Source organism: Oncorhynchus nerka, linkage group LG9b (assembly GCF_034236695.1).
Source record: "Oncorhynchus nerka isolate Pitt River linkage group LG9b, Oner_Uvic_2.0, whole genome shotgun sequence".
NCBI classification, from domain to species: domain Eukaryota; kingdom Metazoa; phylum Chordata; class Actinopteri; order Salmoniformes; family Salmonidae; genus Oncorhynchus; species Oncorhynchus nerka.
The window spans coordinates 26,402,523-26,423,472 of NC_088424.1; the positions used below are offsets into that span (position 1 = coordinate 26,402,523).

The 20,950-nt window shown below is 42.5% G+C and overlaps 2 protein-coding genes across 2 annotated transcripts in view; both read right to left on the reverse strand.

The window, feature by feature from the left end:
* Positions 1–825: 825 nt before the first annotated feature.
* On the reverse strand, positions 826–8,447 carry LOC115114513 (tubulin beta-2A chain-like). The gene is made up of 4 exons (XM_029642813.1): positions 8,257–8,447; positions 7,620–7,728; positions 2,884–2,994; positions 826–2,262 (listed from the first exon to the last, which is right to left on the reverse strand). Exons 1-4 carry the CDS (start codon positions 8,311–8,313, stop codon positions 1,187–1,189), a joined length of 1,353 nt encoding a protein of 450 aa, XP_029498673.1. The 5' UTR covers positions 8,314–8,447; the 3' UTR covers positions 826–1,186.
* Positions 8,448–9,256: 809 nt separating this feature from the next.
* LOC115114514 (solute carrier family 22 member 23-like) overlaps positions 9,257–20,950 on the reverse strand; it is an 83,124-nt gene continuing 71,430 nt past the window's right edge. Inside the window, exons 10-11 of the mRNA XM_065013462.1 lie at positions 18,890–19,495; positions 9,257–18,626 (exon numbers count right to left, since the gene is read on the reverse strand). Coding sequence (XP_064869534.1) covers positions 17,903–18,626; positions 18,890–19,495 — 1,330 coding nt within the window. The 3' untranslated portion in view covers positions 9,257–17,902. The remainder of the gene's footprint in view (positions 18,627–18,889; positions 19,496–20,950) is intronic.

Genomic DNA, 20,950 nt, shown 5'->3' on the forward strand with positions numbered 1-20,950 from the left:
ACTTCACGTCCACACCCAGTCTCAACCCTTGCCATAACCTAAGACTGGCCTACCTGTGGTTTTGAGTCTTCCTGTTGGTTTCTAATGTATCTGTCTCTGCTACATCCTCCTAGGTAACCACACGATCTTTCAATTGACAAGAGCATCTTTCCCCCAGTTGTGTCTGAATTTGCCAAGAGGTGGATAACATTATACTAACAACATTCTGCCCGGTCTGCCTTTTTAGATGGCTGCTGTCAAAATAGAACAACTTCAGAGTCTTCAAGTATTTATGGACCACAGAGCAATGAAAAAGACAACCGATTTACTGTACCTCTAACAAAGCGGAAACTCTTGAGCCTTGCCAGAGGACCTTTATGTAAATGATATCAAGCAAATTGAGCAGGTGGAATAAAGGTGTGTAATATGGTGATGAACCAATATGTAAAGATCCTATTAGGTTTACATGTTCAAAGATTTGCATTATTAGCAAGAAATTCTCCCATTGGACGTCCCCACACATTAAACCAGATGATTCGATAGTCACCAAGTCTGGCCAGCCCTAAATCAGATTTACTATCTGACAGATCATGAAGAGGAATAAAAAATAATCTTGGTCTTTCAATAAAAAAAAGTGCCTCCTGTCCCAGACAGACAGAGAAAACAAACCAATAGTCAAAATGACTCACATTTCATGCTTACCTTGTATCAAAACCAGAAAACATATATTTATCTTATCGTATCTATCTATCTTCATTACCTAATGAAAAGTCTGGATTGTTCATTGTATCTCATCTGCTGAATACAATGAGCATTCCCATGAAAAGAAGGCTAACGAGAGTGATATTCATAGGACAGGACCATTTTATTTTGCGACAGAAAATGCATTCTGAGGTAAATGTTACAAAACTCGGTTTCGATAGTGTAACGATGTTGTTTTTATTGACATTGACACAGCATGAATTGGAAAAACCAATGACATTTATAATACTCACATAATTGTTATGTTTCACTTATGGTCTTCGAGACATATTTGAAGAACAATGAAATGCAATAGTAGTAGTCTTTAGGCTAAACAGCTACAATATACAGTATCTTGACGCGACAATAACTCATTCTGCGCCTCATCCTTCCATACCTATTGATCATTTAAAGTGACTGGTGGATATAACATACAGACTGCTGTGCTGCTTCTACCCGGCATCCCTCAGTGGCGGACATCCTGATCCGCATCCTCCAACTCGTCTTCCTCGTACTCGCCCACTTCGTCAGCAGTGGCGTCCTGGTACTGCTGGTACTCAGACACCAGATCATTCATGTTGCTCTCAGCCTCAGTGAACTCCATCTCATCCATACCCTCTCCGGTGTACCAGTGAAGGAAGGCCTTACGGCGGAACATGGCAGTGAACTGCTCAGAGATCCTTCTGAACAGCTCCTGGATGGCCGTGCTGTTGCCGATGAAGGTGGCGGACATCTTGAGGCCACGGGGCGGGATGTCGCAGACGGCCGTCTTCACGTTGTTGGGGATCCACTCTACGAAGTAGCTGCTGTTCTTGTTCTGCACGCTCAACATCTGCTCGTCCACCTCCTTCATGGACATGCGCCCGCGGAAGATGGCGGCAACAGTGAGGTAGCGGCCGTGGCGAGGGTCGCAGGCGGCCATCATGTTTTTGGCGTCAAACATCTGCTGGGTCAGCTCGGGCACGGAGAGGGCACGGTACTGCTGGCTCCCCCTGCTGGTCAGAGGGGCAAAGCCGGGCATGAAGAAGTGGAGGCGGGGGAAGGGCACCATGTTGACGGCTAGTTTGCGGAGGTCGGCATTGAGCTGTCCAGGGAAGCGCAAGCAGGTGGTGACCCCGCTCATGGTGGCCGACACCAAGTGGTTGAGGTCTCCGTAGGTGGGTGTGGTGAGTTTGAGGGTACGAAAGCAGATGTCATAGAGAGCCTCATTGTCGATGCTGAAGGTCTCATCAGTGTTCTCCACCAGCTGGTGGACTGACAGGGTGGCGTTGTAGGGCTCCACCACCGTGTCGGACACCTTGGGTGAGGGCATGACACTGAAGGTGTTCATGATGCGGTCAGGGTACTCCTCGCGGATCTTGCTGATGAGCAGGGTGCCCATGCCAGAGCCGGTGCCCCCTCCCAGGGAGTGGGTGAGCTGGAAGCCCTGGAGGCAGTCACAGTTCTCAGACTCCTTCCTGACTACGTCCAGGACAGAGTCTACCAGCTCGGCTCCCTCTGTGTAGTGGCCTTTAGCCCAGTTGTTACCAGCTCCACTCTGACCTGAAAGACCCATGAAAAACCTGGGTTAGAGACATAGCATCTTTGTGCTTGTAAATATCTAGCCATACATCTAGGAGAATGAAAAGCAAGTCACCAGTAACAGGCATATGCATTGTGTACATTATTTATTCATTTCCAGTGAAAGAAAATTCCATTCCATTGAAACAACATTGAATAATGTGTATCTAATAAAAGTAGTGTTTTAATCTAATTGTACTGATGTGAGTGTAAGCCTACTATACTTTTTTCAGTATTATAGGTAAGGTGTCTGGGGTGGATTATTTTTAGCTCAATATCCCCATCCTGATGAGCACTGCAGCAGTAGCAGTCTGGACTGCATTCTGCTGAGTCACCATTCTGGCTGTCTCTGCCTGACACAACTGCAGAAACATTGCACAGAACACACTGTACATCTATGTGAAAGGTAAACTAAGCTTCGCTTCAAAGGACATGACAGTGAATGCTGTCACAGACATTACATGCTTTGGGTCAAAGATGTAAGAGCTGATGAGGACATGATGATGACCAATTGAGCAAGACAGCACAGACAGATCTGGGACCAGGCTAGGCAAGATAGCACAAAAAGATATGGAATTCGGCTAGATGATAACCACTACTCACCAAAGACAAAGTTGTCTGGTCTGAAGAGCTGGCCGAAGGGCCCGGAGCGTACAGAGTCCATGGTGCCTGGCTCCAGATCCACCAGGATGGCCCGGGGGACAAACTTGTTACCTGTGGGGGGAGGAGAGGCAGGGACATCAGGAGTGTATTCTTTAGTCAGATTTCGTTGCACAACGGAAACAGTTTACTCCAAACTGTTTACTACCCTGGGTGAGATAGCATGGTGAAGCCACATCAGAGGGCACAACCTACACGGTAAACATTGATTCTGAGAAAAAATTACCCAACATGTTCTGAGGAAATATCTTGCTCCCCACTTGTATTTGGGACTATGGAAATACAAACGGTTTATACAAACGGTTTGCCTTTTTCTACAAAGGAAACAGAGGGAAAATACTAGGCATCCCCTGATCATGCTCTCCCGCACAGCTTATTAAACAGACCAAAGCACAGACTGCCTCTGATTCTCTTTCTCTCTCTCACTTTGCTTCATTTGCAGACTGCAGCACCTTGCAGCACAGAGAACTTCCTAGCTCCAGTCCAAAGTAGGGAGGGAGAATAAAATGTGATTCAGACCAAGATGGCATCTCCCAGACCAGAATAGAAAGAGGAGTGGGAGGCCCCGGTGCACAACTGAGCAAGAGAACAATTACGTTAGAGTGTCTAGTTTGAGAAACAGATGCCTCACCAGTCCTCAACTGGCAGCTTCATTAAACTGATGTCTTGAGATGTTGCTTCAATATATCTACATACTTTTCCTCCCTCATAATGCCATTTATTTTGTGAAGTGCACCAGTCCCTCCTGCAGCAAAGCCCCCCCCCCACAACATGATGATGCCACCCCCGTGCTTCACGGTTGGGATGGTGTTCTCAGCTTGCAATCCTCCCCCTTTTTCCTCCAAACATAACAATGGTCATTATAGCCAAACAGTTCTATTTTTGTTTCGTCAGACCAGAGGGCATTTCTCCAAAAAGTATGATCTTTGTACTCATGTGCAGTTGCAAACTGTAGTCTGGCTTTTTGATGGCGGTTTTTGAGCAGTGTTTTCTTCCTTGCTGAGCGGCCTTTAAGGTTATGTCAATATAGGACTCATTTTACTGTGGATATAGATACATTTTACTGTGGATATAGATACTTTTGGACCTGTTTCCTCCAGCATCTTCACAAGGTCTTTTGCTGTAGTGGTGGGATTGAATTGCACTTTTTGCACCAAAGTACGTTCATCTCTAGGAGACAGAACACTTCTCCTACCTGAGTAGTATGACGACTGCGTAGTCCCATAGTGTTTAAACTTGCATACTATTGTTTCTACAGATGAACAAGGTACCTTCAGGCGTTTGTAATCTGCTCCCAAAGATGAACCAGACTTGTGGAGGTCTACAATTATTTTTCTGAGGTCTTGGCTGATTTCTTTTGATTTTCCCATGATGTTAAGCAAATAGTTTGAAGGTAGACCTTGAAATACATCCAAAGGTACACCTTCAATTGACTCAAATTATGTCAATTACCCTATCGGAAGTTTCTAAAGCCATGACATAATTTTCTGGGATTTTCCAAGCTGTTTATGTAAACGTCTGACACACTGGAATTGTGATACAGTGAATTCTAAATGAAATAATCTGTCTGTAAACAATTGTTGGAAAAATGACTTGTGCCATGCACAAAGTAGATGTCCTAATCGAATTATAGTTTGTTAACATGACATTTGTGGTTTGTTGAAAAACTAGTTTTAATGACTCCAACCTAAGTGTATGTAAACTTCTGACTTCAACTGTAGTAACCAAAAAATTGTTAAACAAACCAAAATATATTTGAGATTTGAGAGTTTTCAAAGTAGCAACCCTTTGCCTTGATGACAGCTTTGGACACTCTTGGCATTCTCTCAACCAGCTTCACGAGGTTGATTTCAATGGCTTTCAATTAACAGGTGTGCCTTGTTTAAAGTCAATTTGTGGAATTTCTTTCCTTCTTCATGTGTTTGAGACAATTAGTTGTGTTGTGACAAGGTAGGGTTGGTATACAGAAGATAGCCCTATTTGGTAAAAGACCAAGTCCATATTATGGCAAGAACAGCTCAAATAAGCAAAGAGAAATTACAGTCCATCATTACTTTAAGACAATCTGGAACATTTTAAGAAGTTTCTTCAAGTGCAGTCACAAAAACCATCAAGCGCTATGATGAAACTGGCTCTCATGCGGACTGCCACAGGAAAGGAAAACCCAGAGTTACCTCTGCTGCAGAGGATAAGTTCATTAGAGTTAACTGCACCTCAGATTGCAGCCCAAATAAATGCTTCACAGATTTCAAGTAACAGACACATCTCAACATCAACTGTTCAGAGGAGACTGCGTGAATCAGGCCTTCATGGTCAAATTGCTGCAAAGAAACCACTACTAAATGACACCAATAAGAAGAAAAAAATTGCTTGGGGCAAGAATCACGAGCAATGGACATGTGGTAATGAGTTGTTTGGTTTCAACCACCGTGTCTTTGTGAGACGCTGCATCAGATGACCTGGCCTTCACAATCACCCGACCTCAACCCAATTGAGATGGTTTGGGATGAGTTGGACTAAAGAGTGAAGGAAAAGCAGCCAACATGTCACGCCCTGGCCATAGAGAGGCTTTTATTCTCTATTTTGGGTAGGCCAGGGTGTGACTAGGGTGGGCAGTCTAGTTTCTTTATTTCTATGTTTTCTGTTTTTCTGTTTTGGCCGGGCATGGTTCTCAATCAGAGACAGCTGTCTATCGTTGTCTCTGATTGGGAATCATACTTAGGCAGCCTTTTTTCCTTTTGTATTTGTGGGTAGTTGTCTCCGTTTGTGCATGTATAGCCTTACGGAGCTTCACATTCGTTTTGTTGTTTATTGTTTTGTTGGCAACATTTAAAAATAAAGGAAAATGTACGCTCACCACGCTGCACCTTGGTCCGGTCATTTTCAAGACGACGTGCATGAGACAACAAGTTCTCAGCATACGTGGGAACTCCTTCAAGACTGTTAGAAAATCATTCCTCATAAAGCTCTTTGAGAGAATGCCAAGAGTGTGCAAAGCTGTCATCAAGGCAAAGGGTGGCTACTTTGAAGAATCTCAAATAGAAAATATATTTACATTTGTTTAACACTTTTTTGGTTACTACATGATTCCATATGTGTTATTTCATAGTTTTGATGTCTTCACTATTATTCGACTATGTAGAAAATAGTCTAAATAAAGAAAAACCCTAGAATGAGTGGGTGTCTAAACTTTGACTGGTACTGTATGTGCAACTTTTTGTGGTATTTGGGTTGCTATAACATTGGTTTGAAGTGACTTTGAGGATTTGTAGGTATCCTGCCATAAAGGTTAAAAAAAATAGGCCCTGCCACTCCCATTGTTTCACTAGCAGCAATGCTAATTCTGGCTGTGGGGTAAGTAAATAAAGAAAACTAAGCCATGTTTTTGGTCATTGTCACTCAGGATCAATGGATTAATAACTTTTTGTGAATACAATTAAGTATATTTAAATGTTGTTGTACTGCCCTTTAAATGGCAGTCGTTTTTTGCCACATAAATTTGACAAAATTAGTATTTAGTACCAAAAGTCTAAAAACGAAAAGATACTACTCAAATGATGGTCAATCTGCTTTTTAGTACTTTGTAGTTTGGAAAAAAGCTGCACATTATTTATGGGAAAATGTTCTATTTTTGTTTTCCAGAATATGCAAATTACCTGTAATTTTGCAAATATAACCATCTGTTTAGTCATTTTAATTTGATTTCAGATAACATTATTTACATGTCTAATTATATTTTGATAAGAATTAATTTTACATTTTCTATGAAGGTTGCTTTTTCCAATAGATTACTCTTGGGGACAATGACCCTAGTTGGTAATCCATGTATATAAAATATGTTGGTAGTATGAGGGTTAACGTGCTGCTACACACATCTCTCTATGAATTAGTGCCTTGTTATTTTAGGAAACTTTTTATCGATGAATGCACAATGCATGTACAATAATGGATGGCAGAGTTGCTCACACACATGCAAGCTCAATTTACGCCTGACAACTGTGAAATAAGAGGGATCAATACTGCTTAGCATTTGCACACACTGGGAATATGATCAGACCTAACCACAGGACATGTTGGCCTCATAGGACCTAGGTTCTGCAGCCTGGTTGGTTTGTCACTTGCTTTGGCAATGTTAACATACGTTTCCTATGCCAATAAATTCCATTGAATGTAATATAGTGAGATAGAGGGAGAGAGGATAGAGGGAAAGAGAGAAAGAGAGGGATAAATGATGCAGGAGAGAGAGAGAGAGAGAGAAAGATGTGATACAGGGAAAGAAATAACGAGGGAGGGAGGGAGATTGGCAGGTACCTGCTGCTGTCCTCATCTCCCCTGCCCTGCCAGAGAGGGATGGAGGGAGGGAGGGAGAGAGATTGGCAGGTACCTGCTGCTGTCCTCATTTCCCCTGCCCTGCCACAGAGCCCACTGCACCCAGACAGATATTATGGTTACAATGTCACATACTCAGTTTGGATTAGCCCTACAGAGCATGGCTTTGCAAATCCAATGAGGTCTGCAGTTTGTATCACCAGGGAATATTGATTGACTTTTGTTTTAATTTGGGGGAAAGCCAAGTGATATTACAGTGTGCTTATTGTTTATTATTTTCTTTAAACACATGTTCAGATGCATGCAGAGATTACTTCATGCACAGTCTAGACAAATAGATGTATATATACCCGATGCTTCATTGTAGTACACGTTTATCCTCTCCAGCTGCAGGTCACTGTCACCTTGGTAACTTCCGGTGGGGTCGATGCCGTGTTCGTCACTTATGACCTCCCAGAACTGTGAATGGGACAGAGATGTAGGTACTGTGAATGGGACAGAGATGTAGGTACTGCAACTGATGTTTAAAGGTTTGAACTAAGAGATAAATATGTTCTGTGCTCTGGCTATGACCTGTTCAAGACGCATTGAAAAATACCGAACGGTCTTCGTGCGTAGCCCTATCCCTATTGCGCATGGTGATAGAATGACTCATCGGCCCAGATGCGCGACACCACTGCAGACACTTTGCCTCCTAGCCCAAGTCCATAGGACCACACCCATATCAATCGAATAGCATGTAATATTTCTAAATAAATTAAATACTAATTTCCATAACAAATTAGGCCAAAAATATTATACCAAAATACTGGATGGGTATTTGGGAATTTGATGTCTTGGAAAATGCAGTGCGACATAGGCCTATTTTAAATAAAGTTACATGGGCGAAAAAAGCATGCAGGTCTCAACATTTCAAACACCTAACAAAATAGTTATTGCTCTATAACAACCACTGCGTCAGTATACAAATATAAACATGCCACCTACTTTGGCACCAATCTGGTTTCCACATTGCCCGGCCTGGATATGAACAATCTCCCTCATGATGATGCCTTGTGGGTGCAAGCAGACAGCAGCCTTTTGTCTCAGCTAACACCGATGTCCTCAACCTCTTTGCTACCCCTGCATGTGTCGTCTCTCAGCAGTTTTAACATTACTAGGGCGAGCGGTGAGCTCAGGGAGAGTCATCATGTTGATGCTGACGTCACACCGGTGCTGCATCCCAATCTCGCGCACCAGCCTATCAGCGGGCAACGTTTGATGCAGTGGGCCAGTGGACTGGTTGAGGATGCTGCTGCATCAATTTTCATCTAAAACATGGCGCATTGTTATTATTTGCCAAGTTAAGGAAATGCAACTTGATAATTCATAAATATCCCCTTGTTCAATGTAAGCTAGGCATTGTGCCCACCTTCTAGCTTGCCTTCCTGCATCCGTTTCAGTGTACATTATGTCCAATATATTGACAGTTTGGAGCTCAGCAACTACATCATCCACAATGTTACCAATGCCATTCTCAAGACAGACATATTTGTTTTTATTGATAACTTGTTTAGTAGAGGGGAGTAGTGTACCCCTAGGAGCATGTTTACAGGGTATTGAGGTATTGTATGACATCATACAACAGGAAGTGATTAAAATCAGAGTTTTCCAAGAAGAGAAATATATTGGCAGCCAAAGTGGGTTAATAGTTGGTTGAGTAGAATGGTCTTATAATTGAAAGATCAATAAAAATACTAAATACTAAACCACATTTATGGAATGACTGTCTAGCACAGCCTCAATTCAATAAGCAAGTGACATATTGAAAACTGATCCTCAACATATAGCATCAACACACTTTATGCCCATGGCATGATCTTGGGATAGAGAGGACATCAACTGGTAAAACAAGGGACAACTCAAACACCTCAAGATTCAGTATCAAGAGGTGGCTTGAAAATAGTCTGAAGAACAATTAACTCAACAAAGACCCAGGAATACACCATTCATCAATAAATAGTGAAGTTTATTACAACGTCACGTGGCTTATATACAAGTGCATTATTCAAAATCCCCAAATAAAAATTAAACTGGTAGTCTGTCATTTTTACATTCATTCATTCAAATCTTGCACCAACAGAAACTCTGTGCCATATTAGGGTTATTTTTCATTTCACCAATATAGATGTTTGGTTGCATGTAGGATGAGTGAAGATTTGATCAGTTGAAAACCTGATTTGTTCAGTTGAAAACCCTTTCTAAACCACTGTATGATGGCATCACCTATGAACAACCTATGAACCTAGAGAAAATCATCTTTACCTGAATGTATTCTATGGTCTATCTACTTTTTCTGTTTAACTATAGCCACTCTCCAAGCCATCACCCAACTCTTATCATACACTAGCGCCTGGTGCTGACTTTGCTATTACATATGAAATCTGAGACTGTAATGTAAGGTTGCAATGTGTTGTATTGTGACATTTGAAGATAAGAGAATCTGCTAAATGACCAGAATGCAAATTAAAAATTGAATTTTACATGTGAGGTTACACCATTTGTTCCTGTGTGTGTCAGTGCACGTGTGTCTCAGCTAACCAATGAGATGGTGAGGTTGCATTTCAGGAAATGGGGGGTGAGAACTACTGTACAGCTGCAGACAATATCCTCTTTAACATCTGTAAGATGGAGCTATTTTGTTGTTCCAGTGTGAATACAGTACACAGTGACCGAATGTACAGTAAAGTAAGTGTATTGTACATATACAACATGTTGAGTCAGTTATTGAAGTGATAAGAGTGCTCAGACAGACTGTTCACAACAGCAGCCTCCTCACCTCACTGCAAGCCAAACAAGCTAATCGGACTGGGGTGAAGTTGCCCCTAGACACTGATCTTGGGTCAGTTTAGCATTTTCCCAATCAATGGTTAAGTTTAGGATCAGGGGAGGGGAAGCTGATCCTAGATCTGTAACTAGGGGAGACTTTACTCCTCTGAGTTAACTACTCTGAGTTGGCAGGACACCAGGATACATTGTGCTTTGAGGCCTAGAGTGTATTGGAGATTAAAGAAGTGAATAGGCCCATATATGGGTGTACTGAAGTTGAACTTGTTTCACATATCCTTTCTGCATCATGCTTGAGTCTTGTGAACAGGGTGTAGTGTTAGGAATTAATCTCACAAGAAAATAATATCTTCTTTAACAGCATGCTTACTTACCAGGAAATAACGAGAGAATTAACATAAAGTATGTTGTTACACGTTTAGTATTATCATAGTTATTTTTTACATCCATAGAAATTACATGACAGTATGTGTTGTGATGACTACTGTATGATTAGTGTACAGTAGAGTGATCATTTTGGCTGCTATTGCATCATACACAACACTTTGGACACCTCCAAAGCCATTGTATTTTCCTGGTTAAATACATAATAATAAACACACTATATAAGAATGTGGACTCCATGGCATTTGACATCAATCAATGAGATTTGAAAATAATCTTTACAATAAATTAGTGATGTTGTATTTGTAAACAGTGGCCAAATGACACAAATCTCTGCACAATTGGATGTAGTAGCCTTATTAGTGAACTGATAGCCACCATTTTGTTTGTCGGGTATGTACTATTGTCAACAGTCAGATCAATAACAGATGTTGGTAAAGCATGATGTTGACACTAGCCATTTGGGTTTTAAAAAGAAGAAGAAAGCTCCTCATCACAATTTTAATAAAAATAATCAAAGATGTTTGTTGTTTTTTACAGTCAAGAGATCACAGCATTTCTCTATCATGTCTGTATTGATTACAATGAAATAAGTACGTAATGTTAATGATTGTTAATATTTTGAAGTAAAAATCCAACAAAAACAGAGAGGGGTAAGTCTACATTTCAAAATGTAGCAGAATTTTAGTCAATATCACAAAAATATAATTTTTGCATACTTTGGTGAAATGAAAATATTTTCAAGTATATTTTTCTAGGGAATACACAAAAAATATTTTTACTACAACAAATATGCAAATGGCACATACACAATACACACAAGATGGTGGCAATGACAGATATATTTGACAAAATACTTTTGTCATTCATGTGTCCATTTCAGAGCGATGGCTCTTGTTCCTTTTTAGGTAACATTTGAACACCACTTCTTTGTTTCGTGGAAAAGTTCACATTTTTGTTTACATGCTCTGTCCCCATAGCAAAGGATAAAGTGCCACTTACATTCACACAAATAATGGTGACAGTGCCGGCTAGCTGTATACACTAAGGACACGCCCCTTGAGATTATAGTGGAAATCTTTTTTCTTATTTTTGTAATCAAGCTCAACATCAGTAGCACAACAACATTAAGTATGCAATTTTATCTACAATATCACGTTTACAAGATCCATTGCATACAGTACAATTCATGTCATTTATGAAAAGAGTGGAAAAATAAAAAGATGACGCTTCAGTCCCATGAAACAGGGAAATAGTAAAAAAAAAAAAAAAAAAGTTTCACTTTCAGGACCACACCGTCAATAATCACAACATAGCCCTACAGGACCAACTGACCACTCACTTAAACCACATCACCGGTAAAGCTCTCCTTTTCTACTGTCATTTCAGACATAAACAGTCTATTGTCTTTTTTAACTTTGGAGCATGCCTCTTCAGTTCAAGTCATTCTCTCCTTCTCTCTAAACTTTCATACACACATGCCTGTATTACAAGGACTGGAGTCTTGAGATGTTTCACTTTTGATTTTAACTCATTGTCTAATACATCAAAATACCTCCAATACTTGTCTTTATTGCCCTTCGATTGGCAGTTCATTCGGGCAGCAAAATTTACTTTTGGTTTTTCATGTTTGGCAAATTGCTCTTTTCCCTACACAGATTCCAATTGGTTTCTGAGTACTAATTTCAGCGACAACAAGAACAATTAGGAGAAATCTGGCACTGTTGACATTCAAAATTCTGCTTTGTATTCTTGAAGTATTTTTTCTACATGATAAGGCAAATGTACATCATCAAACACATTGGACATACATCTAAGTCTGCAGTTGAGGCAAATGTACAGTCAAATGTTTTTTTTTGTGGTTTTTATGGAATCTCCAACTAACCTTTGGGATAAAGGATTCTAAATGGAGTTTTGGCTGGTAGTCTCTCAGTCTAAAATGACATTCAGGATTTCCCCAACAACAACAACGTCACACGCTGACGACGTCATAATTACGGACAGTTTCAGACTGTGGCTGAGTAAGGGACAGTTCAACATTTTCGAGGTGTACTAAAAAAATGGCACCCCCCATCCTCAAAGTAAAAAACATTTTCACACAACACTCCCCTTGTATTGTAAAAAATAATTGCACACCGTCGCCCCTCATAGAATTAACTCTAAATAATGTTTGTGACCACAAATAACAATAACTATAGTGACCCTGTGTCTATAAATGTGACTTTTCCACTTCATCATGCTTTTGTGGCACAGTCGATGCAACGTAGGGCTATGGGCCAGAAGGTTGAGAGTTCGCCGACCACCATGGACAGAGCTAATGCTCCCAGCCTGTTTCATTAGACCTACACCACAATCAGAGCAAGCTACAGACAATGATCAGCTAGGTGGAAATCAGATTTTCAAAATGTTGATGCCATATTTAAGCAATAATGCTCGAGGGGGTGTGGTATATGGCCAAAATACCACGGCTAAGGGCTATTCTTATGCACAACGCAATGCGGAATGCCTCAATACAGCCATTAGCCACGATATATTGGCAATATACCACAAACCCTGAGGTGCCTTATTGCTATTATAAACTGGTTACCAGCGTAATTAGAACAGTACAAATATTTTTTCTTGTCATACCCATGGTATAGTCTGATATACCACGACTTTCAGCCAATCAGCATTCAGGGCTCCAACCACCCGGTTTATAATTATATAAAATATATGCAACAAATGTTCCACCAACAGGTCTCTGTGCCAATGGACAACAACCAATAAGCAAATTATACAGACTTTGGCTGCTTCAACATCATGGTTTGCGTTTTCAACACCACAATCTGGACAGTTTGGATGCCTGAATAAAATGTTGGACAAATGTACGCATGTAGCCTACAGGAGACTTTTGAAGTAGCTTAATGCGATTCAAATATTGTGACTGGTTGTGTTTATGCCACACATAAAAGGTAATCCATTTTAAAAGTTAAATTACAAATATTTAGGCTATATTGAAGTGTTAGGTTCTAGGTGCGCGAGGAATAGCTGCTCGGAGGCAGAGCACGCATGACGCTTTCCTGAAAAACTGGGCCTGTTGGGAACATATGTGGCCAAATTATTATAGCACGACTTAGGAGAATGAGGATCCGTAACTGTTGGAGGAAATTATGGTTGAAATGATTAATTATGTATACATTTAAATTAGAACCATCTATTTTAATACTATTATGTTATGGTATGAAATGTAGGGTTCTTGGTTAAGCTTTTACTGAAAATGTAAGTAAAACAAATTAATTGTATGTACCTTGTGGGAAAGGGAGAAGGAGGGCATATATCTTTTCTGACAGATAAGAATGGTCTTTGATGTTCCATTAGTGGAGGAGAAGATGTCTTTTAGACAGATTGGAATGTTTGTTTTATGAGGGGAGTAGAAGAAGATCTCCAGAACTGAAGACACTGCGCTATTGTGTGGATCGGAGAGGGTGTGAGAAACTGATGATGTCATTTTATGTTGTCTCTTTAAAATGTAAGGTTCTTTGTATTTTTCTTCAGTACTCTCTTGTAAGAAACACTGTTACCTAACTTTTAAGACGGGTCTCGATCTATTTCATGCATAATTAATTAATTTACAACTCATTAATGAAATAGAGAGAGTGCGAATTTGGTTTTGGCTACAAAACATATAGGAATTTAGAATTCCTCTAACAGTAACAGACAGCGCATCTCAGTATCAGAACTTATAATAAAGCCAGAATGGCCTGCTACTGTGTATTTCTAGACCAGGGGTCTCCAACCTTTTCTAGCATGAAAAGCTTAAAAATGTAATGCGTCTCGAGTTACACATTTTTTTCAAGCTTTCAAATAGGCACATTCTTCCTTTTCTACTCTCCCCTGCAATTCATCGCCAGGTCCTTAGTGTACAATTTTATTTTTTTCTGTGAATATACCTGGTAAAAATAATGGTTAATGAACAACTCTAAAAAGGGGGCCCTTATAAAATAATTTTTAATAAAAAATTATTTTTTTAAATCCCCCAAAATATATTGAATATTTTCCCAAATTAAGTTCTCAGTAAAAAATAAATTGTGGGTTTAGATTAAAACAATTTAAAACTCAAAATTACAATAATAGTTCATTAAGAAACAACAAAATTGGATGTTCTGAGTCCATGTCAATGCTTAAAATCATATATTTTTAGGTCTGGAAAAAACAAATAAATTGATCTTTGAGTGTAATTCCCCTTTAGTTCCACATCTGGCCCTTTAATTCCACAAGTGAGGAATGTGCCGTCTAATGTGCCGGTCTAGCGATGGTTCTGTACTGCTGCTACTCATTTCATGGCAAAGTTTATGAAGTTTATGAACGCAAAAAATGTTGTTTCCATGTTTCATGAGCTGAAATAAAAGATCCCAGACATTTTCCATACAAAAAAAAGCTTTTTTCTCTAAAATGTTATGCACGAATTGGTTTACTTCCCTGTAAGTGAGCATTTCTCATTTGCAAAAATGATCTATCGACCTGACAGGTGTGGCATATCAAGGAGCTGATTAAACATCAATATCATTACACAGGTGCACCTTGTGCTGGGGATAATAAAAGGCCACTCTAAAATGTGCAGCTTTGTCACACAACACAATGCCACAGATGACTCAAGTTTTGAGGGAACGAGCAAATGGCATACTGACCGCAGAAATTTCCACCAGACCTGTTACCAGACAATTGAATGTTAATTTCTCTACCATAAGCCACTTCCAACATCATTTTAGAGAATTTTGCTGTACGTCCAAGAGGCCTTACAACTGAGTGCCCCATGGTGGAGGTGGGTTATGGTATGGGCAGGCATAAGCTACGGATAACAAATACAATTGCATTTTATCAATGGCAATTTGAATGCACAGAGATACCGTGACGAGATCCTGAGGCCCATTGTTGTGCCATTCATCCACCGCCATCACCTCATGTTTCAGCATGATAATGCATGGCCCGTGTCGCAAGGATCTGTGCACAATTCCTGGAAGCTGATAATGTCCCAGTTCTTCCATGGCCTGCCTACTCACCAGACATGTAACTCACTGAGTATATTTGGGATTCTCTGGATCGAAGCGTACGACAGCGTGTTACAGTTCCCGGCAATATCCAGTAACCTTGCACAATCATTGAAGAGGAGTGGGACAACATTCCACAGGCCACAATCAACAGCCTGATCAACTCTATGTGAAGGAGATGTCGCGCTGTGTGAGGTAAATGGTAGTCACACCAGATAATGACTAGTTATCTGATACACGCCCCTACTTTATTTAAAAATAAAGTGACCAACAGATGCATATCTGTATTCTCATTCATGTGAAATCCATAGATTAGGGCCTAATGAATTTGTTAAAATTGACTGATTTTCTTATATGAACTGTAAACTCATTCAAATCTTTGAAATGGTTGCATGTTGCATTTATATTTTTGTTCAGTTTAGACACAAATTATATACTTACTCATGACAAGACAGTTATCACATCAACTGGCTCCACATGAAGTGATAGACAAACGCGTGCATCACACAGACAGACCGGGGCAATATTGCTGGAAAATTAATTGGCAGATATTGTTTTACGTTTGGCTTTTTAGGCCATTAGTGGCTAACCAGGGGTGGGATAATGCCAACGTTGCATTTATTAGATAGTAGCTGGGAAGCTGCGGTGTCTGATACTTGAGAGTTTGCAGTGGGCCATGTGAATATTGCATGTACTTTCAGAATTATTTGGCGAGCTACTCATAGGTGGGCTGCGAGCTACTCATAGGTGGTTTGCGAGCTACTCATAGGTGGTTTGCGAGCTACTCATAGGTGGGCTGCGAGCTACTCATAGGTGGGCTGCGAGCTACTCATAGGTGGGCTGCGAGCTACTCATAGGTGGTTTGCGAGCTACTCATAGGTGGGCTGCGAGCTACTCATAGGTGGGCTGCGAGCTACTCATAGGTGGGCTGCGAGCTACTCATAGGTGGGCTGCGAGCTACTCATAGGTGGGTTGCGAGCTACTCATAGGTGGGCTGCGAGCTACTCATAGGTGGGCTGCGAGCTACTCATAGGTGGGCTGCGAGCTACTCATAGGTGGGCTGCGAGCTACTCATAGGTGGGCTGCGAGCTACTCATAGGTGGGCTGCGAGCTACTCATAGGTGGGCTGCGAGCTACTCATAGGTGGGTTGCGAGCTACTCATAGGTGGGCTGCGAGCTACTCATAGGTGGGCTGCGAGCTACTCATAGGTGGGCTGCGAGCTACTCATAGGTGGGCTGCGAGCTACTCATAGGTGGGTTGCGAGCTACTCATAGGTGGGCTGCGAGCTACTCATAGGTGGGCTGCGAGCTACTCATAGGTGGGCTGCGAGCTACTCATAGGTGGGCTGCGAGCTACTCATAGGTGGGCTGCGAGCTACTCATAGGTGAGCTGCGAGCTACTCATAGGTGGGCTGCGAGCTACTCATAGGTGGGCTGCGAGCTACTCATAGGTGGGTTGCGAGCTACTCATAGGTGGGCTGCGAGCTACTCATAGGTGGGCTGCGAGCTACTCATAGGTGAGCTGCGAGCTAATCATAGGTGGGCTGCGAGCTACTCATAGGTGGGCTGCGAGCTACTCATAGGTGGGCTGCGAGCTACTCATAGGTGGGCTGCGAGCTACTCATAGATGGGCTGCGAGCTACTCATAGGTGGGCTGCGAGCTACTCATAGGTGGGCTGCGAGCTACTCATAGGTGGGCTGAGAGGTACTCAGAGCCAAATGGAATGAATGGAATGAAATATTATTCAAATGACATTTTCACTGCAGTTCACAGCCTAGAGTAAAATGTACTGACTTGAAAGCAATAATGTGTTCTAGGCTAGTCTAGGTAGAATAATTGTACAGTCCCTAAAACAAGATTTACAGTATACGGGAGATTTTTGAGCTGCATGTCTCATGTCTTCACTGTTCTTTCATGCGCAATGACGCACCTGGTCTCTACACTTATATTGGTGCAGCTTTGAATGATATTATGTGTGGTATGATCGCTAGTTAACGGAACCTCCAAAACATCTTGATATAGGGGAGGTGCATGCAAGCAGATGATGGAATAAATCATATAGTAAAACCTGCAAATAGGGTGAATGTAAACCCAGGGGAAAAAAACGCATTACCCTCCCAGTAAATTTCGAACTGTCCCTAACCACTCATCACTGTCACCACAACCCTGTCCTGTTCTCTGGCTGTTCCCAGTAAGATGTATGACACAAAAAAACTTGGCCCAAGCTCAAGCTGTTACCCTCCTGTCTGTCACTGGCAGTCTCCCGACAGAGCAGCTGAAATGTCTGAGGCCTGACAGACCAGTTAGTGACCCCCGTCATGTGACATGGGTGTCTAGGGCTTCTTCCTCCATGAGGGAGGGGCCCACCTCCTTGTTCCACAGGTGGAGCCTTGGATCATGAAGACACCACCCCGTTGACAGCGCTGTTTTCTGAGATGGCACAATCCATTACGGGGAGGATACCTGAGTCTATTGGGGAGGAGATGGTGCAGTCCATTATTGTGGAAGCAGGGGCCGCCTCTGTGGTCTCAGAGTCTGTTATGTTGGGGAGAAGTGAGTCTATGAAAAACAGAGTTGTAGAGTCCAATGTAAGGGGTTGAACAATGTCTGTGATGGGGAGAGTGGTAGAGTCCACAGTGAGGGGGTGAACAGTGTCTATGACAGGGGGAGTGGAAGAGTCCACTGTTGTTGGGATATGAACTGAGTCAATGGGTGGCAGTGGTGGTGATAGGGGGGTGGGGTAATGAAGAGGGGAATGAGCTACGACAAGGGAAGAGGGAGAGACAACAACATCCTTAACACATGAAGAGTCCAACTCTGGAGTATGGACAGAGTCTATGACAGGGGGAATGGTACAGTCTGAATTATGGGTAGGAGGAGGGGGGAGTTTGTCATCTACAGAGTCTATTAGAATGGGAATGATCGAATCTGTGGTGATGGGGTCAGTAGAATCAATAGGAGTGGTACGGTCGACCATGGGGGGAAGGGGAACAATGTCATTGATGACAGTAGGGGAGGGTGTTGGAGAAGGGGGGATAGGGACAATTACAGGATGAGTGGTAGAGCCCAAGGTACAAGGAGTTTCTATGACAGGGGGAATGGTCGAGTCCAATGTAGGGGTGTTTTTTATGACAGGGGGAGGGGTAGAGTCCAATGTGGAGGTAGAGGATGAATCAAGTACTGGTGGAGTGGTTGAGTCCAATGAAGAGATAGGATGGGTTTCAATAACAGGGGGAATGGTGTTGACCAAGTTGGAGGAAGGGAGGTCTTCTGTATCAGTGGCAGTGGTAACGTCCTTAGTAGGGGAGGGGCTGAGGGGTATATCAGTAGAATCTCAATTAGGGGTATATCAGTAGAATCTTCAGTGGACTTCAGAAGGGAATTGGAGGGAGTGAGAGCACTATTTCTAGGTTTGGAAGATAACAGGTGCTCTTTACTAGGCAGTACAACGCCTGCCTTATCTAGGGCCGCCTTGGGAGTACCAGATGGGGGCGTAACGGATTTCCCATTGAGGTCTTTCTTAACCAGCGGCACAGTATCAGGATCAGGCTCAGGCTGGAATGACGTCAACTCTGTAGCGGGGGGCGGCAAAATAACTATAAATGACGGTGCCGTGAGGTCAACAGCGGAAGATGCCGTGGAGTCCATGGTGAAGACGGTGGTGGCGGCCGCCTCGTGCAGTGGTGTGTCGTGGACCCGGGTGTAGTCCCTGCTGCTCTCTGACTGGGCCAGGAGGAGGCGCTGTTCGCCAGGCTTCTTGGGAGGCATCAGGGGTTGGCGGGTGTAACACTCCCCGTCGGCCAGGGTCTCGGGCAGGGGCTGGTAGCGCGTCTCGGGGAGGAGGAGAATGCAGATGATGCAGATGAGGGTGCAGCAGGCGAAGATGATGTGGTGGAGGAAGTAGCCCTTCTGATTGTGCAGCTCCATGATGGGGGCGGTCAGCATGCCGAAGCCAGCGCTGGCTAGTACCAGGCCCAAACCACCACCCCTACGGAGAGAGAGACAAGGAACGTCATGTCAGCCATCACTTCTGAAATCTACACATCTACACCAAATCTCACACCCACCCTTGCCCCCTAGTCTCCTAGGCAGCTCTCATATACATTTGAGGCGATACAGACCACCACCCCTACAAAGTGAGACATGGAACGTCAGCTAGGAAGTCACCATATCTGAAGCACGTGACTACTTCCGATTCCAAAACCGCCCCACTGTCTTTAAACCTGATCCATTCTTTAGAAAGGGTGTGCCCTGCAACCTCTGCTATTTCCAGTGCAACGATCTGCTTAGTTACTGTCTGAATTTATTCAATTTCAAGGTTCTCTATGTTCACATTCAATGGCACATTCAAGCCCCTACTAGACTAATTTCCTTACGAAGACACACTTGGTGAGTATTGTGTTATTGACATATCCTATCAGCCATTTTAAGGTCACAACCGCAGAGAGTGCTGCAATACCATGATTAATCCGATACCATTGAGGAGTTTACCACATCAGTCACAGGGTTCATCAATAAGTGCAGCATAGACGACGTCGTCCCCACAGTAGCAATACGAACGTAACCAAAACCAAAACATTGATTACAGGCAATATCTGCGCTGGGCTAAAGGCTAGAGCTACTCCTTACAAGGAACGGGACACGGACATGGACACATACAACAAAGCCTGCTGCGACCTCCGACGCAATATCAAACATGCAAAAGGACACCAACTCCGACGCTCGTCTTATGTGGCAGGTTTTGCAGACGATAACAGATTACGAAGGGAAACCCAGCCATGAGATGCCCAGTGATGCAGAACTATTAAACGAGCTAAATGCCTTTTATCACTTCGAGAAATACAACACTGAGTCTTGCTTGAAAGCCCCTGTTACGGATGACTGTGTGATCTCGCTCTACACGGTCGATGTGAGTATGGGTGTTTTCACACTTGGCACCTTTCAGACCATTTTTGTGAACTCAGTGCAGTTCACTTAATTTTTCTGGGCAGTGTGAACACTCCAAAAGGAACTGAGACCTGTCAAAAGAGCCCCCAAAGCGAACCGAAATGAGACCATCTTGAGAGGTAGTCTGAATTCGGTTAGCTTGAAATACACGGTTTCGGTTCCCTTTTATAGGGCAATGGTTTCGGTTCCCTTTTTTAGGGCAATGTGAACACAAAGCTTCCCAGGTTTGCATATCATTATTGACGCATTTAATTAAATAATTACTGAAATGGTTACCTGGTCTACCTACGCTGACCCTATCTTGCACTTACTCTATGCACACTCACAAGACTATACATACACACTATATACAAACTCACACTACACTGACACGAAACCCACACACGTTCACATACATTACATACAAACACACATACAGTGTATAACACACACACACAAACACACACGTGCATACCGACACAACACACACACACACACTTTTGCACTCATTATGCAG

Bases quoted from the DNA above. Each gene is read 5' to 3' on its own strand.
- LOC115114513 (XM_029642813.1), bottom strand. From the start codon at position 8,313: ATGAGGGAGATTGTTCATATCCAGGCCGGGCAATGTGGAAACCAGATT. The intron at 7,729-8,256 runs GTAGGTGGCATG...TCCCATTCACAG, and splicing joins GAAACCAGATTGGTGCCAAA to TTCTGGGAGGTCATAAGTGA. The intron at 2,263-2,883 runs GTGAGTAGTGGT...TGGGTCTTTCAG, and splicing joins ACCAGACAACTTTGTCTTTG to GTCAGAGTGGAGCTGGTAAC.